The following is a 23,887-nucleotide window of genomic DNA, read 5'->3' as shown; positions in this document are numbered from 1 at the left end:
TGCGCCTGCTGTTGCGCCTGCTGTTGCGCCTGCTGTTGCGCCTGCTGTTGCGCCTGCTGTTGCGCCTGCTGTTGCGCCTGCTGTTGCGCCTGCTGCTGCGCCTGCTGCTGCGCCTGCTGTTGCGCTTGCTGTTGCACCTGCTGCTGTGCCTGCTGCTGCGCCTGCTGCTGAGCCTGCTGCTGCGCCTGCTGCTGAACCTGCTGCTGATCCTGCTGCCTGCGTTCCAGACTGTTGCCCGGCCGCCTGAACCTGTCGCGATCGTCAGACTCGTATTTCCACTGCCCAAACCACACACAGGACTCCACCTCCGGCAGCGTGGGTCGGTCCCCAGGGTCCTTGGCGAACATCATCAGCATGGCATCGGCGCAGTCCTGCGAGAGCATCTCCGAGAGCGGCAATTCCTTGTTGATGACCCTTTTTCGCCGTGCGTTGAGCGCTTGCTTTCGATCGGCGTAGATTGTCTGGTCAACCCCGGGTTGCCGCCAATCCTGCACATAGCCGATGTGCCGGTCCCACTTGGGGTCCTCCCAGGGTGCGATTCCGTGCAGCAGCTCGTAGATGTTCGAGGCCAGCACCCACAGGCCGGTCATCCGCTGGTCGTGGGGGAGCTTAATCTGGAACTGCGAATCCTTCTGCGCTTCATCTATATAGCGGGCCCTAAAGAGCTCGAGGGTCAATTCCGGCGTGAGGCCGCCTTCGTACGCGGGTACGTAGGTGAATTCTCCCTTGAGATAGTCGTTATCGGTGAGGGCGAATGTGTAGAGTCCGATGTCTATGATGATGGTCTATTTGTATCCGAATCTCACGAGTGAGCAGTCGTTCATATGGGAAGAAGCAAAAGAAGAGAGCATGAGAGTCGCGCACAGGGGAACCATCTCCATGGTGAGAGGGCAAGGATGAGGGGGGAAAAGGACGTACGTTCAAGTCTTCTTCTACGATGAAATTATCGTTCTTGAGATCGTCGTGGCAGATATGCATGTCGCGCAAATAGGCGACGCCTTCCAGGAGTTGAGATGCAACCTTGCAGACCATGTGCTCCTCCAGCGACGATTTCTTGTATCTTATGAGTTGACTGGCGGTGCAAGCCCCGAATTTCCGCGCGAGCAATTCGTCATAATCAGGGTTTTTGGGGGTATAAGAAGCTTGGGCAACGGCCTCATCGAGGTGGGCGGACATCACGATGGCCTGGTATAACTTGTGGGAGTAGACCGAGTCAAGGGTCGGGAACCGGCCACACTCGTTGGCAAGAAGCAGAATGTACGCCTCAACTGGGATGTAGTGGTGTTCATCGTCTTGTAAGAACAAGGGCGCCATTACCGGTGAGGGTCCAATCGCGCCGACAACCCTGTATTCCTCGTGATAATTCACCGTTGTGGCGATTGTAACCAGGTTCTCCATCTTGATAGCGTACAAGCGACCTTCATCGTCTCCTGAAAGAGAAGCATTAGTAAAAGGTCGCTCCATACAATCGCATAAGATTTTCGGGGCCAACTCACTTTTATGGGCAAGGAGGACAATACCGTAACCTAGTGAAGAAAAGGGTCATCAGTGAGCCGAGAGCATTTGCAGGACAGTGCCGTATGGGGGAGGACATACTTCCACTGCCGAGGATGCCCCGGATAACGAAGTGTTGTTTCTTCAGTATTTTGCATAGAGACTTCCATCTGAGACCTATCTTCCTAGCCTCCTCACCCCTGCCTACATAGAGTTCCGGGTGCCGTAGAAGCTGAGTCTGGTACTGGTGGCTATCGTATCTCTCGCCGCTATCCTTCTCGACGTGCCGGCATCGGGATACTTCTGTTTCCCGGCCAGCCAAGGCTGCATTATAGCGATGGGAGAGAACTTGATGAAGGCTTGGGAAATTACTCGCAAGGTTAGTGCCCGGCTCTAGGAGCTCACGGATGACTGCAGCGAGTTCTGAATCATATTTTCGAATGTGCCGGTAACTGTGGAAGTACTTAGGATCGTGCTTTCTGTCACGGGTGATCAGGTCAATAAGGTGTCGAAAATCATAGCCCCATCTCTGTACTGGAAAAGAACTCATAGTGACTCTCGGTAGTGGTTTAGATGAGTTCGTGATTCTGTTGAGCAAGGACCATATAGTCTAGCGTTTTATCTGGATACCCCTCATCGCCACGGAAGCCATGGGGGGACTCCATTTTAAATGAGTTCTCTTGGTCCCTTTGGATGAGATTGAAAGAACTATCAGGAAGAAAGCAGTTGATGCTGGAGAGATTCAGTGAACAATGGCTCATTCTAGTGGTGTTGATAGTACGGCGGGAATCATAAAGCTGGAGGTCAGTGTATGAAAGCTATTGCGGGAACAGTCCATTGTGTCGGCTGGCTCGACACAAAGCAGGAACAAGACATGAAGCCGGTGGCTCAACAAAGAAGCCAGAGCTTTTACTAGAATTGATAAAGAGTTGATGAGCGTCAAGTCACAAAGACCACAAAGAAATAAATATTACCATACCTAAAAAAGCAACAATCCCCATGTCTTCACTCGTGCTTGGCCATGCTATCGCATTCTTGCGTTTCTTCTTCAATGAGCCCTAACTCTGAAGAGCAGGCAAATGCAATAAAGTCTGATAGTTAGTAGGTAGCTAGCATAGACCAATGATGAGGACAGGCCCTTGAGCTGGGCTCACATCGCTCGAACCTGAACCTGGTAGAGTCTACACCTGCAGGAGTGAGAGGGTGAGTCACACCTCGACTGGCCTATCAGCATGACGATGTACAAGGAGGCTTTGCGCGTTTTCCCGTGGCTGTCGCCTGGGTAATGCTGCTGAGACTTGATGAACTGGGCACGTCTGGTATAATGGAGGAGGGTTCGCAACCACCAACCAGCGCGGTCAAGGTCTTCTCCTATGTCCGAAGACGGTGTTTCCTAAGAATAGGAAAGCCTCCGATTGCAGTGCGGATGCTTGCAGGCCTGAGCAGCTCAGCACTGGGCAAATGGTAATAGCGGTCACTTCTCTCTTTGCCGTGTGCAGCGGAAGTGATGGAAGTGATGGAAGTGAGTGAAGTACTGAAGTATGTCGCGCCGCGTCCATGGCATCTTCCATACATATGCAACGCGATAAGGGATCCACCTGGCCTGTGGTGAAGTACAGATCCATGTGGTCTTGTCCAATGTTTTGCACCTTTGCACCTTTGCAGCTTTGCAGCCGGGCGCTTCAAGCGCCACAGTGGCTTGGCTGCATGATCCTGACCGTGCAAGTTTCCCCACCACCCAATCGGCAATCGCCTTCGTTGGATGGGAGTGTTGGAACTGATCGCTGAGTGGCTACTAGGTACAAAACAGAGCTTTCTGTTGCCTGGACCGAAATTCAGCCACTCTGCGGGCAAAGGGGGTGAAGCTGAGGGATTTCTCTCGAACCCACGCGGTGATACCTAGTACTGTAGTCACTGTACCTAGGAGTTGTTGGAGTTGTTAAGCATTGTAAATCCAACTTCACCTTGGCATCTGACATAGCTGGCTGTTGGTGTTTCTCATCCCCTGCATAGCCCCAATCTCAGATCTCATTGCGGCTGAGGCGTAAGAATACTAATACGAGGCCGTGGTCTTCGGAAATGACGAAGGCGACAAAAAGGAAAGAAACCACGGAATACAAAAGAGGCGGGAGGGAAATTACTGGCATCCATCATCGAATCCAGTTCAGCCTGACCCTTCACTGTTGCCCGGGCTCTTTTCTTTATGCGCCCTGCAAATGTCACAGGCACGCTGCCCTCAGATGGATGGATGGATGGATGGATGCTTGGTTGGATGATCAGAGAGACAATCAGTCAGGCAGTCAGTAAAAGAAAATCACGACTTACCTCTAATTCCTTTCGGGGGATTTTTTTTTCCTGAGAAAACCGTGAGGTTCGGGGATTCTCTCTAATGACAAGGCAGAACGCAACGAGCATCTGCCCGGTCTGAAACATTCTTACAGCCTGTTTGTCGGACGTTGGAGTGCCGGAGACTGCCTCCAGTCCGCTTTACGGACTTCTTTCCTCAGTATATATGACGCACGCATGTGTGCTTGATAGCCAACCCCCCTCCCCCTTCCAAAACATTTCCAGCTGAAATTCTCAGCATATATTGTCATTCAGACCCCGGTTGTCTCTTGTCAAGTCTTTGATGCTGTGACTATTGCTTTCTTCATCCTCCAACTCACTCTTCACTCACTGTGATCCCATCCATCCACTCCAGACGGACCCGCCTCCTACAGTATGGCGAAGATCAACTCAGACAACCGGGTTCCGCCTGTCCCTCCAGTCCCGCCGGTTCCTCCTATTCATCATCCACCAGTTCAGTCAAACGAGCACCCTCGTATAGTATCAATCAACCCCCAAGATCAAGCGAGTCCAGACTACTTGATCAACTCCATGAACCGGCTCCATGTACAGACCGAGAAGGCTTCCAACAAGAACACGCCGAAGCCAGGAGGCATAGCTGCCATGAATGACGTTGATGCTGCTGCTCCCCTCTTCTACTTGGGGTATACCTTCTTCAAGGCCACCCCCACCCCCGGGAAGAAGAGCACCTGGAGTCAAGTGGAGAGAGCGAAGATGAACCTTAGCCAATCAGACTTGATGAACATGGTGGTCAACCGGACCAAGAAGCTACCCGTGGCCGAGCAGTACCATTCTTTGTCCAAGGCGAAGCGGGCCCACGTCGACCAACTAATTCATGAGCTTAGGTCCAGCGGTCCCCGATTCGAATGGGCTTGCGTCTATGTGAAGGAGGACGAGAAACCTGTTAGGGGCAAGAATACTCGACGCGGTGATTATGAGACGGTCTCGTTAGAAGTCATCATCCGGAAGAAGGCTGCAAGTCTGGTATACCCGCAGGTTTCTGTCAATGAACCTGTGGAGAGAATAACCCCTACCGGAGACACCTTTCAAGCCCCTAGCAGCTATACTCTGTTCAACAGGGAACCCAGGTTGAGCCAAACTGTTCCTCCAACCAATCCATTGGCCAGGCACGCAGGATCTGCCGTCCCCCAGAGGCCCGCCGTCCATCAAGGGTCTGCTGTTACTCAAGGGCCTGCCGTGCTTCAGGAACCTGCCACCCATCAAGGAACAGTGCCCGCAAGAATGGCTGATATCCAGCAGCCACTGCCTTTCAGGCCGAATCACCAGCCTCCACCTCCTCCACCACAGCATTCATTCCCGACAGGAGTACAGCGGCCCATTCCCCAGGAGCAATGGGCGGCTTGGATACAGCAGGGGATGCCAGCTGCTGCGCACCCACAATATCGTCCTTCTGCAGGAACTCATGATTCTGCAGCCACTCTTACAGAGCATGAGACGCAAAGGGGCATCCCACAGATGCCAACCATGTGGAATGATCCTCGCGGAGCTTCTGTCACACAGGGTCCGGTCCATCGAGGTCCCAATATTCATCTCCAACCCAGCCCGTTGAAGCCACCCGAGTTGCATGAGCTGGGTAAGACCAGGGCTCATACCCCCACGCATCCTAAGCCTGATCATATCAACGCAGCAATGCCCGTCGCAGAGCCAGAGACAGACTTAGGCATGGAGTCGAGTAATGTGGGCGATGGGGAGTCTGAGTTCGACTTCGACGACGAAAGTTCAATGTCCGAGGGTTCGGATGAGGGGTCAGAAGCCGAAGAGAACCCTCAACCTCAACCATGGCGAGGCAGTCTCTACCGTCGCCATTCGGCCCCCAGCACCAAGCAGGTTTACCGGACGCACTATCGCAAACAGCCTCAGAAAAGCAGTTCAAATCAGGGGACAGGTCGCAATGGTTACCCTGCTGGTTCCATTGATGTGGTCCCTGCCAAGAGTAATCACAACGACCCTAGGGTCATTCTCAGCCGAGAAGTTACACGGCCGGCCCGAGATCGGCCCAAGATCATCCAGGCGCCTGTTCCTCCCGAGGGGTTAGACATGAAGCAACTGGTCGAGGAGAGAATTGGCCGCTATGATGGCGGACGGATGCGAAACGATATTCGAACGCGGATGTTGGACGATCGGGAGGCGCGACTGGAGCATCGCGAGAGACTATTGGACCTCAAAGCGCGGGTCCTGGAGGAGGAGTGGGACAGTGCATGTTACCTGCCCCGACGCATGTCACTCCGTGACTCAGGGTCATTTTATGCCCGACGATATCGTCCGTTGGACGATCTTCGCTGAGGCTCTCCCTTAATGATGATGTACCCATGTGCTTCTTGATTCTTATGGTGGATCGGGGGGTTTGTTTTCTCCGGTTAAGTTCTCCGTTTAATTTTCGGGCGTTTCCTCGGGTGAAGGGGGGATGTGGGTATGCTATAACGTCATTGCAGCGGGTGTGTGTTTTGGAGGTTGGCAGAGAAGTTTAGTTTCAACACCAATTTAGTTTGATGGATACACCTGGCAATCAATTGAAGCACATGAATCGAGGAGAAGTACTCCGTAGCAGACAGGCTTTGCAGGTCACGCGAATTGTTACCCAATTGCAGTAAGGCGAAAAGCAGCAGGGAAGCAGCAGAAGAATTGATGCAGAAGGAAAGCTTCCGGCTGCCAGCTCAGAGGCAGAGGCAGAAAGTAAGTGACTTATCGATAAGCCCCGCCATCGACCCTCCCACTCAAACCCAACCCTTCCCTTTCGTTCACACCGGCCCGAGCCCCGCCGTGCTTCTCGCTCTCCCCTCCCCCTCCGTGTTTCTCTCGTCTTCCTCGTCGTCATTCATTTCTTCTCATCTTCCTCTTCTCTTCCTCTTCTCTTCTCCTTCTTCTCTCCTTCATACTATTCCTCCTTCCAATCCACCCTCCCACTGTACCTACCCCTCTTCCGTCTCTCTTCTCGTCTCTTCCACTCACACAACCAAACTCTCCAAGATGCCTCGCCAATTCTTCGTCGGTGGTAACTTTAAGATGTACGACCTCTCCCAATCCCTGTTCAGCTTGCAGCAGCAGAAATGAAAACAAACAAATCAGAGCCGAACTAACACTCAATCACCACAAAAGGAACGGTACTGCCGAGAGCATTACCTCCATCATCAACAACCTCAACAAGGCCAAGCTCGACGAGTCCGCCGAGGTGGTCATCTCCCCTCCCTCCCTCTACCTGCTCACTGCCCGCGAGGCTGCCTCCGACAAGATCGGCGTTGCCTCCCAGAACGTCTTCGACAAGCCCAACGGTGCTTTCACCGGTGAGATCAGCGTCGAGCAGCTCAAGGATGCCAAGATCAACTGGACCATCATCGGCCACAGCGAGCGCCGTGTCATCCTGAAGGAGAGCGACGAGGTATGTTTTCATGTCAACCAATTGACATCTCTTCCCCCACCTATGATAATCTCCAATGGCTTGGGCTAATGTTTTGGTGTCTGTTAGTTCATTGCCCGCAAGGTCAAGGCCGCCATTGAGGGTGACATCAGCGTCATCTTCTGCATCGGTGAGACTCTTGAGGTATGTTGTGTGGATCCCTTTGGGTAGTTGTGGCATCACTACCCCACTTTGTAGCTTAGCTCCTAGTACTTGACCTTGGTGGTGGTGGTGATGATGGTATGCTGACATGTTGGGGATTTACAGGAGCGTGAGGCCAACAAGACCATCGACGTTGTCACCAGACAGCTCAACGCCGTCGCCAAGGAGCTCTCCAAGGAGCAGTGGTCCAAGGTTGTCATTGCATACGAGCCCGTCTGGTACGTTGCCGACCTAACTAATGTAACAAGTCGAGTTTCAGAATGCTGACATTCTCCCAACAGGGCCATTGGTACCGGCAAGGTCGCCACCACCGAGCAGGCCCAGGAGGTCCACGCTGCCATCCGCAAGTGGCTCTCCGAGGCCATCTCCGCCGACGCTGCCGAGAACACCAGGATCATCTACGGTGGTTCCGTCAGCGAGAAGAACTGCCGCGAGCTGGCCAAGGAGGCCGATGTCGATGGTTTCCTCGTTGGCGGTGCCAGCTTGAAGCCTGCCTGTACGTTTTTCCTTCCCTTGAATCGATGCTCGGTCTACAAACTAACAGCCACCAGTCGTCGACATTATCAACGCTCGTCTGTAAGCACTCACGACTCTCGTCTGATAACGTGATATGATACCCGATCAAAGTGCCAGCAACGTCAACCCCCTAATCCGACATGCTGGCCCTGCTGGTAGGGGCTAATGTGAAAAGCATCTCCTCCATGCAAGGCGGGGTACCACCTCCCTCCGCCTTTACTATATGAAAGTGCATATACCGATGAGGACTTTGTCCATCCAAATACCACAAAATCTATATTTTCTTTAGTCTCGAATAACCAACTTCAGATAACTGCTACGCTTCGTAGAATCCAATAATACAGTATATGTACAGCCTCTCATACAGCCAAAACTCTGTCAAGAAGAATACAAGACCGAAATCCCAACCCCATGCCAATAAGACTTCCCAACCCCGGCACTACCACCCCCGGAACTCTGCGCACCGGCCGCACTCAACGACGAGAGCGACGAGAGCGACGAGGCAAACGAGCTCGGCCCCAGCCCCACACCGGCACTAACCAACAGCTCCTTCACGCGGCCCTCCCACAGCAACCGCACATTCCACGACTGATCCACGCGAATTTTCAGGACCGATTCATTCGCTTCTTCCTGCCCGGCGGTCTTTCTGACCGGGTGTAGTTGTCCCAGGGGATCCGTCTTCCGAACGGGAGAAGGTAAAGGGGGGTGTCTCTCCCCGCGCATCTTCCGTCTCGCCCATTCCAGCCCGTCATCGTCGGGATCATCTGCGGGCGCCGCGCGCCGACTCTTCCGCCACAGTTCCATGCCGGCGACCATCTCGCTTTCCCAGCTGTAGACGTTGAAGCCGAAGCGCGAGCTGAAGGCCAGGTTGGGCGAGGCGCGCAGGGAGTAGGTCGTCGAAAGGGAGCCGGTTAGTGGTGTGAGGGTTAGAGTGAGGGTGTAGGGGAAGGTGGAGATGGGGTTGTTGCTGTTGCTGTTGTTGCTATTGCTGCTCGCGCTGCTGGTGGACGAACAAGAAGATGAGGAAGAGGATGAAGGCACATCCGTTGCAGCGGGGAGGGTACTAAACCGTAACCCCGTGGACATGCCAATTAACGATGAGACTGGGGAGTAGTACGCTTCCGCGCCGGCGGAGAGGAGGGACAATGGCTGTGTTGACGCGGTGGGAGTGGCGCGGGGATCCGGCCCGAAGTTCCAGAGGCCGCGCCACCCGAACAGGGCGTTGTCCGTGCTGAAGAGGTACTCGTTGCTGTATTTGCCGGTGTTGTGGGAGAGTTGTGTGAGGAGGGAGGCCTGCGGGGCGGATTTGGATAACGGGGGCCCCCGCGTGGAGCAGACGGCCAGGGAGAGCTGCATGGTCGGGGAGATGCGGCGGAGGAAGAGGGCGTTCAGGGTGGTCGGTGGGGGGAGGTGGAGGGTGGCGTGGAACAGGGTGGCTTTTTGGGAGCGGCCATGGTTTCTATTGGTATTGTCGTCGCTACCGGGAAGGTGGTTGAGGTCGTCGAGGATGGAGTCGACGCGGAAGTTCTCGATTGGGGCGACGGGGGCTTGCACTTGTCGGTAGCCGGGGGAAAGCTTGCGGAGAGGGATCAAGGCGCTGCGGCTGGCGGCGTGGTTTAGGGGTACGGTGCTGAAGAGGTATGATACCGAGCCATCGATCAGACCAACCGTGCCGAGGGTGTAGCTCGTCGCGAAGTGCGGCGTGGACAGGGAGGAGAGATGGACGCGGAGACGCTCCGGCGTGGAGAAATCAAGGAGCGCTAGACGAATACCATGAGCATGATGAATAAAAGGGGGCTACAAGGTGGGACACACACTGCGCAGTCGCTGTCAGCGACGAATATGAATTGTCGCGGTTCCAGTTGGTCGCCTCGGCGAACGCAAGTTGGATGTAATCCATGAAGTCGAGCATTGTCGGGGATAGAGACAAAGAGATTCAATTGAACGTATGTCCGCAAGCCAATTGCTCAGCATATACACTCTACGACATGCTGATTCGTCTTCGCAACCGGCCTCGTTCCAAAACAAAGCGCAAAAGGCAAGATGGAGTGTAGGAAGTCGAACGATGACGAACAGAACGAGGAGAAAGACTTCCAGTTCCCCATCAGCTCGTTTCTCCAAGCGGACTAGCGGGGAGTCGGGGCGGATAAGACCCCGCATCAACGATAATCCGGCTGTTATCGAAAAGTCAAAAGACAAGAAAAAAATCACTGGATGGGAGGATCCACTTCACTTCCAGAACCCGAGTTCATATTTAATTTCTGCTTTTCCCTGCCCTCCATTCTGCATCATATCCAGGGAAACACGAAGGTTGCTGTCCAAAATTACGATTCTTTCAGTTATTTAGTTCCTTCCACACCACACCGACACAATGCCCCGCTCCAGGCGTGCCAGAGTCGTGCACGAGTCCAAGACCGCAAAGAAGTCGCACAAGGAACAAACCAGACGCCTATACGCTAACATCCGAGAATGCATTGAGAAATACGACCACCTGTTTGTGTTTGGGGTTGATAACATGCGCAACACATACCTGAAGGATGTGCGTACGGAATTCGCTGATAGCCGGTAAGTCCAATCTAAAAACTCCAATTCTTATTGATGGGTCCGATTACCACCATATCCCAAAAACCTTCCTCAACCTCAAACAACTCACAACACTTTCCTCGAAAAACAGACTCTTCTTCGGCAAAACCAAAGTCATGGCGGTCGCGCTGGGCCACACGCCGGAGAACGAAGCTGCGCCGAACCTGCACAAGCTGTCGCCGACGCTGACGGGCGCCGTCGGCCTGCTCTTCACCTCGCGCGACCCGGCCACGGTAACGGACTACTTCGACAACTTCCGGCCGCTGGACTACGCCCGCGCGGGCACGGTCAGCACGCGCGCCTTCACCATCCCCAACGGGCTGGTGTACTCGCGCGCCGGGGAGATCCCCGCCGCCGAGGACGAGCCCGTCAGCCACACGATCGAGCCCGAGCTCCGCAAGCTGGGCGTGCCCACCCGCCTCGTCAAGGGCAAGGTGATGCTGGAGCTGACCGACGACCAGGAGGGGTACCCCGTGTGCCGGGCCGGCGAGGTGCTCGACTCGCGGCAGACGACGCTGCTCAAGATGTTCGGCGTCGTCTCGTCCGAGTTCCGGGTCGCCTTGAAGGCGCACTGGACCCGGAGTACGAATGAGGTCGAGCTGTTGGCGAAGGATGAGGATGGCATGGAGGAGTAGTTGACGAACCAGAAAGAAAAAAGAAAATGAACCAACTCAGGAATACCTATCATCTTTTATCATGTTTTTCTTTTCTCTCTTTTCCACAGGTCTGCGGGGCGGGTCTCTTTCATATACACCATTGTTTTTGTTTCTCATCTAGAAAAGTTTCATTTCCCTTTTATTTATGATTCTCCTTCAATTACCCCCCTCCCCGCCCGTGTATAGAGACTGAAGAATAGAAATTAAGTGCCTCGGCTTAGCGTTTAAGGCTGGTTTGGTGCCGGCGCATGAGCATGAACAGACACTGCACAGCGCTTTTGATTTCAATGGGTTGAACGTATGCGAAATGAAGAGGTAAATTATTATGGCCAGCCTGGTCCTAGGGTCTAGGCCTTCATCAGGGCTCTCCCGGATCTTTTCGCAAGAATACTACAATGAGCGCATTACATCGAGAAAACCTGTTGCTACTATCCACCATACCCTGACGCGAGTAACCAATCATTACCTTGATTTTTACCTCTGTGTGAAGATCCCTGGTATCGGTCATTGCTGATGGAAAACCCTACCTGATCTTCTTACCTGAACGTCTCAAGTCCCGACCCAACCACGATTCCGCCTGAAGAGAATGTTAAAGATCTAACGTACATACTTACCCCACAACGAGAGAGTAACGGCCGTAGTAAAGCCCAGGAACAAACATAAAGCACAAAGGACATGAATGTTAATGAAGACACGAGAGAAAGAGAAGGGAGCAGAGCATGACGAGCACTGATAGGAAATTGCGAAGCGTCTGATGCGGGAGTAGACATCGATCGACTTGATGTGAATGAGACGTCTGCTGGTGCTGCCGTGGATACCTCCTGACAAATGTTATGGAAAGATGTTGCGACGTTCGACTGTTGTAGGAAACAGCCTAGTTGGTTGTCTGACTGACTCATTGACGCCCAGGCTCTTATGATCTGAGGCGGTGTTGGCTGGCCTTACCCTTGTCGACGCGGGAGGACGAGAAAGGAGATCAATCAGGAATACCCACCACCAAACGGTCATTGGATACTAAAATGAGGAAGCCCTCCGTCAAAGCAGTTCAGTACCTTCTCTTGGCGCGAGGGTCGTCGTACGAGTCGTCCTCGTGGTATCTCTTGCGCCCGTAATCGTCGCCACGGCTTCCATATCTATCGCGCTCGCGGTCACGGTCACGGTCACGGTCGCGGTAGCTACCGCGATGACTGTCCCGATCACGGTCTCTGTAGCGATCACCACCCTCACGGTCCCGGTCTCGGTCCCGGCGGTCGCGATCACCGAAGCTGTCCCGGGGTCTGATGGGTTCACGGTTGCTACCAGTGCCTCCCCGGTCTTCACGGCCACCAAATCTGCCACCTCCACCGGGGCCACCGGGGCCACCGGGGCCACCGAAGCCACCACTGCGTCCACCTCCGGGACCCGAGGGAGCGTTGGGAGGAGCCTGTCCGCCGAAGCCGTTGCGGCCTCCTTGGTACCCGACACCGCCGCGAGGACCGAAACCACGATCGTTACGGAAGCCTCCCCGGCCGCCTCTGCCACCGCCAAAGCCACCTCGGAAACCACCGCCAAAGCCACCGGGGCCAGAAGGAGCGTTGAAAGATCCAGGTCCAATGGGCCGGGAAGGCAGAGCCTTGGTGTAACCTCGTCCTCCAAGACCACCGCCAAAACGACGGGGCTTCCAGCCCTTGACAGTCCGACCACGCTCAACATCTACCAGAACCCGGCGATCCTTGATGCGAATGCCATCTGTCTCTTTGTAGGCCGCTGGAATTCGTCAAGAAAAAAACGCTAGGTTAGCAATCAAGTAGCAAGGGAGATTATTATACCAGGAGTAGTCATCCGGGGTAATCGGCGACTAGATCTGTAGCAATACCTTTCATGTCCTTTTCGCGCTCATACACGATGAAAGCATATCCTCTGTGCGCTTTCTTCGAACCCTTTGGCGTTACGGTGTCCTTGACGATACGAATCTGATGATGGTCAGTTTAGCTACTCCGATAAGCGCGCGTTCGGGAGACGCAGGTAACCATACTCTCTCAATAGGGCCAAAACGGCCGAACTCCCGCTCCAAGTCCGACTCCTTGACATCGTAGCTCAGTCTGGCAACGAAAAGGGTCCTGAACGGGTCTCCGCGAGCTTGTTGGTCATTCGACGGATCATCTGTGGCGCGGCCAACGGATATCAGCAAAACCGGCGGTTCACAATACATCAAGAGGTAGGATAATAATCAGACGAGAGATGCATACATCCTTCGAGCCCTTCTGTGACTTGCTTCTCCATGTTTTCCTTCTTCTCCACCTTCTGTCGCAACTTGCGCTGAATCCAGCTCTCTGTGGCATTGTAGGGGACCTCCTCTTCGTACTGCTTCAGCTCGGGCAGGAATTGCGCAATCCCACCGATGGAACTCTTCTTGCAGTCCTCGGGGGCCCGATTGATGGGCGTGACATAGCGGAGGGGCGGGCGAGGCTGGAACAGCGCCAGAAGCGGAGGGGGGAGCTTGTCCGTCATTTTGCGCCCTTGTCAGGTCACAAGAGGTTTCGGATGCGGGAGAATACTCGAAAACTCTCTATTCAGGTATTATCTGACGGAGACCATCCAAATAACTGGGGATTTTTTTCGGATGTGTTGGAGGATCGAATCGAAATTCCCTCTTCTTTTGAATCCCGACCTTCTGTGGTTGGGGGTGAGATGAGATGAGGTAAGTGTCGAAGCTCCGGGAAGTACTGAGTGTTGGATTCGAGTTTCGCGTCGTTGGCGTCCTTTCCACGGGAGTTCCAGTTGTCTTGGCACCGGTCGAGAACCGCCTAGTCGCGGTAGCCGAGTTTACCGCCCTGGCCAATGATGGGCGGGGATTCTCGGGTGCGCCGCGCCGCTGAAAAGTCCCCGACCAGGGTGTCACGGGCTCTGGAGATTGCAGTGTGGAAAGTCGTTCGACCGGCCAAAACCAGACAACAGTGACAATATACAGCGCCATGCCTGTCCAAGGGATCCGGACGGTGACGACCGCCAGAGTATGTTCTGATCCTTGCCTCTAGAACCTTGAAGTATCCTGAAGAATCGGACTAACGCGCTTGTTCAGAACGGTGTCGGAGCCTTTATCCTACAATGCAAGCAGTTGGACTTCCACTACTGCGACTGGGCTGGTAGCTCTCGCGGCATGGTGTATGTCTCTTCCCCAAGTAGCCAGTCTGGAGTGGCTTGAGAAGCATAATCTGGAGGCATAAACTGACGGTTCTCAACTTTACACAGTTCCTTCCTCAAGCACCACCTCCCCTCTTTCGCCAAAGCCAACCCCCAGATCGAGATCCGAGTATCGCCCCGGCCACACAAGCACCCCGTCATCAAGGGCCACTACATCAACGGCCGAGAGAAGGCGATCTGTGTCCGCAACCTCGAGCCCGAGCAGATCTTCAACAAGGCGAATCTGCTGAAGGCGGCCAGCGGCGAGAAGACGAAGCGCACCAAGAAGCCCATCACGAGTCTTAACGAGAGTGTCAGAGGTATCTGGGACCCTTTCCACGGTGGCCTCAAGTCGGTGTAGGTGGGAATTGCGTATCTGGTTACTGCAGTGGTGTTACAATTTGGAAACTCTTTTTGTTTGGTTTATTCGTTATGGGCTAGCTTGTTTTCATGCTTCGGCATTCCCTTCTCCCGCGGGGGAACCCCCAACGTGGTTCTGTCTTGCAATCGGATATGTATCATATGTACAAATTGCTTTTTAATTTGTTCCTACGGGTATGTGCTATCTTGGAAAAGCGTCATCTAAGTATATTGGAACAATATCATTATCCACATGTATATGCAAGGCCAATGCATATCGTATCCGGACCAGAATGCCTAAGACCGATATCGACAAGAAACATGGTGCAACCCTTCGACTAAAGACCGGAAGGGAGGAATGAACATTAGAAATGAGAAGAAAATGGGGTATCCTGATGCATCGTGGTCAAATGTTATGAGAATGTGAAAGAAGCCCCGCAGTTAAACGCCAGCGACATGCAACCAAATGCAAACCTGTTCCCATGACTCCCAAATCCTCAAAAATGCAGCAAGATGGACAAAGGGTCAGAGGTAGATTTGAAGCATGGCTTTGTGTGAGCTGACTGGTTTGCCACACTCTGGCACCTGACATACAGAGAATGGTTTTGTGGAGGACGACTTTTTTGATTTGGCCTTGGAGCGGTGGTGGGCACAACGGCCACAGTATACCTGTGCACGTTAGCAGTGGCCTTGCAATGGTCGAAGGGAATGAGGAAGGGTACGTACATGTCCACATTGCTTTGCTACCCATATTTGCTGCCTAATCTCATCGCCAACGCCCAGCTCCCCGTCGCAGTTGGGGCATACCACAACGTCATCCTCTTCAAGGGTCCTTGTGAATCCATCCGGTGGAGGGCTCGGCGGCTTGTAGGCGCTCGCCGGGGGTCTTTCAGGTCTTCTCACGTCAGGTCTTTGCATGTCGAAATTAAACGTCAGGTCAATAGCGCCCGCTGGATGCTCTCCGATATATGATACGTCCACATCTGGTGGCCGCAAGACTCGATGTCGTGCGGGGAACCTGCCCTGTGACATGTTGAAGATCCTAAATAACTGTGGTGCCCATTCTGGAATCGTCGAGGATGGAGGAGGTCGTGAAGGCCGAGCGGTAGCACCAATAAACTGAACCTCCGGGCTGCTGGGAGGTTCATCTTGCGTCAAGTCTTCATATTCTTCTTCCAGATCCACCACTACCGGGACCCTCGATTGTGAGATTTGTGTGGAGTGATCTTGGTGGTCATTCCGAGCATCTTGAGTTGCGTTGGGCTGAGGAGGATCTGAGTCCAGGGTCAAGTCGATGACTTCTTCTGCGTTGGGGGTCGCCGATGCGATGGGCCGACGAAAGTCAAAGCCATCTCCGGGATACCGCCGTCGTGGTGGCGAGGGCGGAGGAAGCGTCCTGGACGATGAGGACTCGCCGCCGGAAAATTGTGGTGGTGTAACTCTTGCTATTTCATGATGCGGTCGCTGCATAAAAGGTCAGTTAAATTATCGATAACTCAACGAGGCCGAGATGGGTGTACCCCGCCTGAGGGGAAAGATTGAGGGCATGCGGCAAAATGGGCGGACTAGCGGGGAGAGAAGGAGACTACCAACCTTTCTTGGCCTAGAAGTCACAAATTGAACACCTGAATCGTCACTCATGATGGGCATCCGAGTGATAAATGAAACAGCAGATGAAGCCCCAAGCGAGGGGAAGTGAGGAAAGGGAGAGAGAGAGAGGAGAGAGAAGTGGAGAGAGAAGAGTGGGAGGTTGTTATCAAAGAAAGGCCGAGCGGAGTTTAGGCCTCATTGCCGGCGGTAGACGGTGGAGGCCATAATGGTTGCTTAGTAGGCAGTGGAGGTGAAGAACTGAGAGCGGTTAGAGGTTCATATCAGTGGTAGTCCTTTTAGTTTTTTGGTTTTTGGCTGGGTCCCGGCATATCGGCTCCCTTGGGTTTCTTTTCCTCCGGTTGAACCGTGGTGGTGAATAATCAGTTTAATCAAGGGTTCGATAACTAGCTAGTTGTGTACAGTACACTGACTGTATGTAACCGGTGACGCTGCCAATAGCCTTTTCTCAGCCGGGATTTTGCCCGCTCCAACAACAACTGGCCAAAATTGGGTGACAACTCGGTTTTGTTTCTATATGTGGTCAGGCACCACCAAAACTTATTTTGTTCTGTTTATTCTGGTTCGTTGGAATTTAATGATCAGGTTCATGGTCTGGCTCGTGGGATGGAAAAGCAAAACACGAAAAAAAGAAAGAATCCAAGCAGAGACGCCATTCACAAATGATCAAATGAAACCACAGCCAGCTAGAATTACAGAATAATCATTGTTGATTTTTGATCCAGATTCACCAGGTATCAAACAGAATTACTGTGCGGTAAGCTCCGTCACACCTCCCTCAGTGTTCAGCGCCACAATGCTCTGAGCAGCAGAACCCCAGACCGCTGCCACCGCGGGTACGGCGCTCCGCAGGGACTCCGACCACGATTTGGCCGCCTTGGAGTACTGGTTCACCGTCAACCCGCTGGGTCCGGCCGTGAGCAGGAATTGTCCGGTGTAATCCCAGTTGATGGAATCAACCTGGCTGCCTGTCTCTATCACCTTGATCTCCTGACCGTTGCGAAGATCCCAGATAGACACAGTGGTGGAGTTCTCAGCCACGGCAGCCAAGAAAGTACCATTCTCGGAGAAGAAGAGATCCTTAACAGGAGCGGGCATGGCGAAGCTCGCGGCGGCAGCACCGGTCTTGACATCGAAAATCTTGATTTGGCCATCCTGACCACCGGCAGCAAGGAGGTGGCCATCAGGGTGGAAGTGAATGGAAAGGAGGGCTAAATCAAACATCGCGCGTTAGTTGGATTCCACCCAGTAAGGGACTTCCAAAGGGCTGCTTACAAGCATCGCTAAAGATCTGAGTGATAACAGAGTTCGTCGTCAAGTCATACAGCACGTAGCTCTTGTCGGCACCAACGGAAGCAACGATGTCGCCAGTGGCATGTACAGCCACAGCCGTTGCGGCTCCAGCGTGAGAGTTGAAGTTCGCAATTTCGGTTCCATTCTCAAAGACTTTGACAGAGCCCGTAGACGAAGCAACTATAGCCTTCTCACCAGCCCATGCAGCACTAGTGATGGGTCCACTCGCTGGCAGGACTTGAACCACCTGTTTCTGGGATACGGAGTACACACTGGCGGTACCCTCTGCGCCGCCGACGATAGCCAATTCACCGGACGAGTTGACAGACAACGTCTTTGCGCCGGGCTGGAGAGTCTCGGAGGTTTGGGTAGGCTTGAAGGCGGAGATCGCTTCACTCGTAGCCCAGCCCTCGGGGATGGGACGCTTGCGACGAGTCTTGGAGAGCCTGTTTGCAAGTGAGTCAGCAGCGGGCTCCTGCCAGTTGGTCATGGCACGGAAGACTTACGCAGCCTGTGTACTTTCCACGCGAGCGAGGACGGCTTCGGGCAGACCAGTCGAATCCACCTGCATAGCCTCGCCAGCGCCCTTGGCACTGACAGTAACCTTAGATAGTGCATCGCGGGCTTCGTCCCTTTCTTTCGTCAACCGAGCAATCACCCGAACGGCGGCATCGTGCTGGTAGAGCGCCGCGCTCAATTCCTGCCGGGTCTGTGCCAGAGTCTGTCGTAGCGTGTAGGTCTCAAGAGCCAGGGCATCCCACTCCTCCTGGAAGACGCTGAGCAATGAGGGGATCGAGGTGAGGGTGGGGGGTCTAGGCCGGACAACGCGCTGGGACTTGACTTCGATGAGTTCGTCTGCGGCAAGCTCCTCCCCATTGACGGGGTCCTTGCCGTTCTCCGCAATGTACGCCTCGATGAGTCGCTTCTCGAACACACTGCCTGCTGAGACGTCAGATACGAGTAGGTCGCATTGATGCGCACGCGAGAGGGTGCAACGTACCGCTCTTGGGCGAGACGACGGGCACTTGTGGTGCCTCTCCTGAGACTATTGGCAATTTTTGGTCAGCATCGAAGCTACACAGACGCGTAAGATCCATAGACTCACTTGCGCACAGCATGTTTATGTGAATGTGATGGTTGATGGGGAGGTTGTTGGTTGAAGGTGCAGCTTGCGGGCTCCTTTGGACTTTTCGACCTCGCCCGATCTGGATTAGCCGCACCGCAAGCCTGATCGCTGACGATTGCTTGGCGGTTCAACGTTACCACTCGAGCTCCTTCTTTTCGACCGATGGAGCTTTAGAAAACAAAGTATTGCCTTCTGGCTACCTTGGCTCTTGATCACAACTCGTTTGACAAGAATTCTACACAGCATTGAAGTCAAATTTCACCAGATTACGGAGTGACAGCGTGGCTTTCTACGTCACAGCAGCGGGCGCGACACTAGAACTTAAGAGGTTCCCCACACCCTTGCTGTGAAGCGCTATTGTGGCCGCGTCCTGAGCTGCTTCGATAACAGCTCCAAACCTCATATCTGTACATATGGATAAACTCACTACACTCACTCGTGCATAGCTAACAGACTACATTCCTGGCTGGTCACAATCATGTCCTTCAAGTCAAAAGACCTCGCCTACGGTACGTTCGACCCCAGCAGCATCCGGGTCTCTGAGTAACATGTCGCAGAGGCCAAGGAGCCAGCTTTTCTACAGAGACTTAGAAATCAGTACGGGGACAATTCGGGTCGCCTTGAGAGACCCGTTGCCCGGCCACGGAAGCCGCGCGAGGAACACGACGACGATGGACCTACCTACGTGGACGAAGAGAGCAACGACATCATCTCCAAAGAGGAATATGAAGCTCTTGTGCGAGGAGACAAACCCGCCGGGGAGGATGATCAATCCGAGAAGAATCATAAGGACGAAAACAAGTCCGCAGGCCAGCCCGGGGAGGGTAGTAAATCAGACACTGGGGCTGAGACATCGGCCTCCAAGCAGAACATCGCCGAAATAGGCGGGCCACGCAAAAGAAAACAAGCCAAGGTTATCGGTGAAGACACCCCAGCCGCAGAGAGTGAAGACACCACAAAGAAAGACTCGTCGGGCGTGCGAAAAGCGAAACAGAAGAAGAAGATCAAGCTTTCGTTTGACGATGAGTCATGATGACAGATTTTGACTCATGAACATAGCCCAACAGATGATACCCTAGATCTCAGATCAAATGCTCTATTGCGCTGTATGAATAGACACCTTGCTGGCATATTTGATATGTGCAGTGGCGGTCCCGTAGTTGTAGTTACCGTCAAACCGCAGCAATTAATAATCAGGAAGTGCGTGGAATTCACCAACTTCCTATTCATCCTTCTATTAAGACGTCTCAAGCACAGTTTTTTCTGTCAGTTTACTCTAGTATACCTGACTCCAGTTCGCGGGGTGGAAAGAAGAGAGCCAGGACTCTGACGCAGGACCAAAATCCCGAGACAATTTTCCCCCCTCGAATTCCGCAGCGAACGGCGGAACCAAAAAACCAACCCATCCATTCACTCAATCGAACCTCACTCTTGAAACCGTGGGAGCTGTGTGACAGCACCAATCCGTCTTCAAGATGCCTGTTGTCAATGTAGATGACCTCGTTCGTCTACAACGGAAGCCCAATGATATCCGGAATGTAAGTTCAGTCTCAATTTACCCCTCCATCATCCCACTTTGCATGACATGACGTCGGACTTCCTCGCGCACTCATGTTTCTTTGTCGCAACACAGCCAGAACAACGCTAATGTTCACATTCAGATCTGCATTCTCGCTCACGTTGTAGGTAGCAACCTCTAAAAAAAAAATCTGATCCTGTGGCCGCAAGGGACCTCGAGACTTACAAGTTGATATCATATAGGATCATGGTAAAACATCCTTGACGGATAGTCTGATTGCCACCAATGGTATCATCTCTCCCAAGCTGGCGGGCAAGATCCGCTACCTGGACTCCCGTCCAGATGAGCAGCTCCGGGGTATCACCATGGAGTCGTCGGCCATCTCTCTGTTCTTCTCCATGATGCGCCGTCCCGCGCCCGACGCTGCCCCCGAGCCCAAGGAGTATCTGATCAACCTGATCGATTCTCCGGGGCACATCGATTTCAGTAGCGAAGTGTCGACTGCCTCGCGCCTATGCGACGGTGCCGTCGTTCTGGTCGACGCTGTCGAGGGCGTCTGCAGTCAGACGGTCACCGTGCTGCGTCAAGCCTGGGTGGAGCAACTGAAGCCCATTCTGGTGATCAACAAGATCGACCGACTGGTGACGGAGTTGAAAATGAGCCCTGGTGAGGCCTACTTGCACATGAGCAAGCTGCTGGAGCAGGTCAATGCGGTGATCGGAAGTTTCTACCAGGGTGAGCGCATGGAAGAGGACCTGCAGTGGCGGGAGCGCATGGAAGAGCGCCTCAACAAGAAGCAAGATCACGACGACGAGCAAACGACTGAGTATGAGGAGAAGGACGACGAGGATCTGTACTTTGCACCAGAGAAGAACAACGTCATCTTCTGCAGTGCAGTCGATGGCTGGGCCTTTACAGTTCGACAGTTCGCTGTGATCTACGAGAAGAAGCTCGGAATCAAGCGTGAGATTCTGGAGAAGGTCCTCTGGGGAGACTATTATCTGGATCCCAAGACCAAGCGAGTCCTTGGGCAGAAGCACCTGAAGGGCCGCGCTCTCAAGCCGATGTTCGTTCAACTTGTGCTGGACAGTATCTGGGCAGCATACGAAGCGACGACTGGCGGAGGTTCAGGGCGGGGGTAAGAGACTTTACCTGCTCACGGTTCCTTGTTCGTTTACTGACCGTCAACAGCGATCCAGCCTTGTTGGAAAAGATCACCAAATCTCTGAACATCAACATTCCTCCTTACATCTTACGCTCCCGCGACCCTAAGAACATCATGACCACCTTGTTCTCGATGTGGCTGCCTCTTTCGACCGCTGTCCTGGTCTCTGTCATTGAATACCTTCCTAGTCCGCCCGCGGCTCAAGCAACCCGTCTACCGGCCTTGATTGCAGACTCCCCGGGAGCAGACTTCGTCGACCAGAAGGTGAAGGACGCCATGATCAGCTTCAAGACGGAGCCGAACGAGCCAGTTGTGGCCTACGTCAGTAAGATGGTCGCCATCCCGGAGAGTGAGCTCTCCTCGAGCAAGAAGCGCTCTGGTACCACCATGTCTGCGGATGAAGCGCGGGAGATAGCCCGCAAGAAGAGAGAGGAGATCGCCAAAATGCAGGCGGAAGCCGGCGGTCAGCAGCAAGACGATTTCTCTCGCGTGACGTCCGCCCTCGAACGGACCTATCTTGACGATGCGCCAGCTGAGCCCGAGGAGAAAGAGGACCCCGAGCATTTGATCGGGTTCGCACGTCTTTACTCGGGTACGCTCTCCGTGGGAGACTCCGTGTATGTGATCGCTCCCAAGTTCAACCCGGAGAACCCGCATGCCAGCCCCGAACCCCAGAAGGTTACAGTCACCGATCTGTATCTGCTAATGGGGCGAAGCTTGGAGCCCCTCCAGTCCGTGCCTGCGGGTGTTGTTTTTGGTATTGGAGGTCTTGCTGGCCACGTCTTGAAGACGGGGACGCTCTGCTCGCAACTTGAGGGTAGCATCAACTTGGCGGGTGTTTCGTTGAACACTCCTCCCATTGTTCGCGTTGCCCTGGAGCCTGTGAACCCGGCCGACTTGAGTAAGATGGTCACCGGCCTACGACTTCTCGAACAAAGTGACCCTTGCGCGCAATACGAGGTCCTCGACAGCGGTGAGCATGTGATCCTGACAGCTGGTGAACTGCACTTAGAGCGTTGCTTGAAGGACCTGCGCGAGCGTTTTGCCAAATGTGACATCCAAACCGGTCAGACCATCGTGCCCTACCGCGAGACGATCACCAGCGCCCCGGAGATGGCCGCACCCAAGAACCCCGAGCTTGGCCGCGGTGGCATCCTGGCCGTGTCGCCCTCGAAGCAACTGACCATGCGACTGCGTGTGGTGCCCCTGCCATCGGCTGTCACGGAGTTCTTTTCCAAGCACGTGGGGACCATCAAGCGACTGCAAACCCAGAAACGGACGGCTGCGGAGAACAAATCCGGCGGCATCGACACCGAAGGTACGGCGGAGAGCAGCCAGCCCGTGGAAGCCAGCGAAGCCACCACCGAGGAAGCCCGCGAGGCGACTCTCCTGTCGCTGCAGGAATTCCGCGCCGAACTCAACAAGATCTTCGACGAAGAGGTCAAAGAGGACAAAGAGTTGTGGAAGAACGTGGTCGACCGGATCACGGCCTTTGGGCCCCGACGAGTTGGCCCTAACATCCTGGTGGATGCTACCACCGTGAACACCTGCGAGAAATTGTAAGTCCAGCCAGCAGCAACCAGCAGCGCCCTTTTCTCCACCCAACACTTGCCCCTGTGATTCATTAAGCTAACATTGAATCTCAACACCATAAAAGCCTCCTCGACGACCCCAAACAACAACCCACCGTCACCGCAGACACCACCAACAGCCGCGAGGCCCTGATCGTCCGCGACTTCAACGACAAGATCGCGTACGCCTTCCAGCTGGCGACGGGCCAAGGGCCCCTCTGCCAGGAACCCATGCAAGGCGTCGCCGTATTCCTAGAAGAACTCTCCGCGACCTCCACCAACGGCGAAGACCTCGATCTAGGCCGGCTGACGGGTGAGGCCATCCGCCTGGTCCGCGAGAGTATCTCCCAGGGATTCCTAGATTGGAGTCCCCGCATCATGCTTGCCATGTATAGTTGTGAGATTCAAGCGTCGAGTATGTTATCCCCCCCTCCCCTTCACAAAAAAAAAACCGTCTTACCCCCCCACCCCAAAATCCCTCAAACACAAAGCTAACCCCCCCGGAATAGCCGAAGTCCTAGGCCGCGTCTACGGCGTCATCACCCGCCGCCGAGGCCGCATCCTCTCCGAGACGATGAAGGAAGGCACCCCGTTCTTCACGATCCTGGCCCTCCTCCCCGTGGCCGAGTCGTTCGGGTTCGCCGACGAGATCCGCAAGCGCACGTCGGGCGCCGCCCAGCCGCAGCTGATCTTCGCGGGCTACGAGGCCCTCGACGAGGACCCCTTCTGGGTGCCCGCCACCGAGGAGGAGCTCGAGGATCTGGGCGAGTTGGCCGACCGCGAGAACGTCGCCAAGCGGTACATGGATGCCGTGCGCCGGCGGAAGGGCTTGGTCGTGCAGGGCCGGAAGTTGATCGATGCCGAGAAGCAGAAGACTTTGAAGAAGTAGATCTTTAGATCTTTTGGGGGGG

At 54.1% G+C, this 23,887-nt stretch overlaps 11 protein-coding genes across 11 annotated transcripts in view; 6 read left to right on the top strand and 5 right to left on the bottom strand.

The window, feature by feature from the left end:
• The window catches only part of BO66DRAFT_196672 (Protein kinase domain-containing protein), a 2,874-nt gene extending 628 nt beyond the window's left edge, over positions 1-2,246 (bottom strand). The window contains exons 1-4 of the mRNA XM_025642496.1: positions 1,597-2,246; positions 1,497-1,526; positions 919-1,430; positions 6-785 (exon numbers count right to left, since the gene is read on the bottom strand). Coding sequence (XP_025499577.1) covers positions 6-785; positions 919-1,430; positions 1,497-1,526; positions 1,597-2,044 — 1,770 coding nt within the window. The 5' untranslated portion in view covers positions 2,045-2,246. The remainder of the gene's footprint in view (positions 1-5; positions 786-918; positions 1,431-1,496; positions 1,527-1,596) is intronic.
• A 2,047-nt stretch (positions 2,247-4,293) lies between these two features.
• BO66DRAFT_304587 (uncharacterized protein) lies at positions 4,294-6,120 on the top strand (the record flags this gene model as incomplete). Its single annotated transcript, XM_025643231.1, has 2 exons — positions 4,294-4,983; positions 5,047-6,120. Coding segments are annotated over 2 exons (1,764 nt in total), but the record flags the coding sequence as incomplete, so codon positions are not given.
• Positions 6,121-6,644: 524 nt separating this feature from the next.
• Positions 6,645-8,246, top strand: BO66DRAFT_395152 (triose-phosphate isomerase TPI1). The gene is made up of 6 exons (XM_025648156.1): positions 6,645-6,866; positions 6,958-7,237; positions 7,325-7,399; positions 7,523-7,635; positions 7,699-7,913; positions 7,969-8,246. The coding sequence occupies exons 1-6, from the start codon at positions 6,829-6,831 to the stop codon at positions 7,995-7,997; spliced, it is 750 nt and encodes a 249-aa protein (XP_025499575.1). The 5' UTR covers positions 6,645-6,828; the 3' UTR covers positions 7,998-8,246.
• Positions 8,247-8,285: 39 nt separating this feature from the next.
• On the bottom strand, positions 8,286-9,981 carry BO66DRAFT_358293 (mitochondrial distribution and morphology protein 10). Its single transcript, XM_025644927.1, has 2 exons — positions 9,749-9,981; positions 8,286-9,693 (listed from the first exon to the last, which is right to left on the bottom strand). The coding sequence occupies exons 1-2, from the start codon at positions 9,843-9,845 to the stop codon at positions 8,312-8,314; spliced, it is 1,479 nt and encodes a 492-aa protein (XP_025499574.1). The 5' UTR covers positions 9,846-9,981; the 3' UTR covers positions 8,286-8,311.
• Positions 9,982-10,343: 362 nt separating this feature from the next.
• BO66DRAFT_395150 (ribosome assembly factor MRT4) lies at positions 10,344-11,409 on the top strand. The gene is made up of 2 exons (XM_025648155.1): positions 10,344-10,498; positions 10,608-11,409. Exons 1-2 carry the CDS (start codon positions 10,449-10,451, stop codon positions 11,149-11,151), a joined length of 594 nt encoding a protein of 197 aa, XP_025499573.1. The 5' UTR covers positions 10,344-10,448; the 3' UTR covers positions 11,152-11,409.
• Positions 11,410-12,217: 808 nt separating this feature from the next.
• Positions 12,218-13,662, bottom strand: BO66DRAFT_333124 (U1 small nuclear ribonucleoprotein 70 kDa; the record flags this gene model as incomplete). Its single annotated transcript, XM_025644160.1, has 4 exons — positions 12,218-12,918; positions 13,028-13,124; positions 13,187-13,314; positions 13,401-13,662. The coding sequence occupies 4 exons, from the start codon at positions 13,660-13,662 to the stop codon at positions 12,218-12,220; spliced, it is 1,188 nt and encodes a 395-aa protein (XP_025499572.1).
• A 398-nt stretch (positions 13,663-14,060) lies between these two features.
• On the top strand, positions 14,061-14,941 carry BO66DRAFT_382766 (mitochondrial 54S ribosomal protein mL43). The gene is made up of 3 exons (XM_025646026.1): positions 14,061-14,165; positions 14,234-14,316; positions 14,404-14,941. Exons 1-3 carry the CDS (start codon positions 14,127-14,129, stop codon positions 14,693-14,695), a joined length of 414 nt encoding a protein of 137 aa, XP_025499571.1. The 5' UTR covers positions 14,061-14,126; the 3' UTR covers positions 14,696-14,941.
• BO66DRAFT_423275 (putative RING finger domain protein) lies at positions 14,904-16,598 on the bottom strand. Its single transcript, XM_025650100.1, has 3 exons — positions 16,288-16,598; positions 15,421-16,158; positions 14,904-15,363 (listed from the first exon to the last, which is right to left on the bottom strand). Exons 1-3 carry the CDS (start codon positions 16,342-16,344, stop codon positions 15,220-15,222), a joined length of 939 nt encoding a protein of 312 aa, XP_025499570.1. The 5' UTR covers positions 16,345-16,598; the 3' UTR covers positions 14,904-15,219.
• A 256-nt stretch (positions 16,599-16,854) lies between these two features.
• Positions 16,855-18,934, bottom strand: BO66DRAFT_382765 (WD repeat PRP19 family protein). Its single transcript, XM_025646025.1, has 5 exons — positions 18,701-18,934; positions 18,596-18,640; positions 18,102-18,534; positions 17,578-18,041; positions 16,855-17,513 (listed from the first exon to the last, which is right to left on the bottom strand). The coding sequence occupies exons 1-5, from the start codon at positions 18,711-18,713 to the stop codon at positions 17,050-17,052; spliced, it is 1,419 nt and encodes a 472-aa protein (XP_025499569.1). The 5' UTR covers positions 18,714-18,934; the 3' UTR covers positions 16,855-17,049.
• Positions 18,885-19,852, top strand: BO66DRAFT_395144 (DUF4604 domain-containing protein). The gene is made up of 2 exons (XM_025648154.1): positions 18,885-19,230; positions 19,279-19,852. The coding sequence occupies exons 1-2, from the start codon at positions 19,200-19,202 to the stop codon at positions 19,752-19,754; spliced, it is 507 nt and encodes a 168-aa protein (XP_025499568.1). The 5' UTR covers positions 18,885-19,199; the 3' UTR covers positions 19,755-19,852.
• Positions 19,853-19,962: 110 nt separating this feature from the next.
• Positions 19,963-23,865, top strand: BO66DRAFT_382757 (GTPase RIA1; the record flags this gene model as incomplete). The annotated part of the gene is made up of 6 exons (XM_025646024.1): positions 19,963-20,259; positions 20,383-20,403; positions 20,483-21,378; positions 21,432-22,964; positions 23,063-23,391; positions 23,486-23,865. The coding sequence occupies exons 1-6, from the start codon at positions 20,197-20,199 to the stop codon at positions 23,863-23,865; spliced, it is 3,222 nt and encodes a 1,073-aa protein (XP_025499567.1). The 5' UTR covers positions 19,963-20,196.
• Between the last annotated feature and the right edge of the window lie 22 nt (positions 23,866-23,887).

Source organism: Aspergillus aculeatinus, assembly GCF_003184765.1.
Source record: "Aspergillus aculeatinus CBS 121060 unplaced genomic scaffold BO66scaffold_58, whole genome shotgun sequence".
Lineage (NCBI taxonomy): Eukaryota > Fungi > Ascomycota > Eurotiomycetes > Eurotiales > Aspergillaceae > Aspergillus > Aspergillus aculeatinus.
Note: the sequence above shows the minus strand (reverse complement) of the source record. Positions and strands in the feature narration are given on the sequence as shown.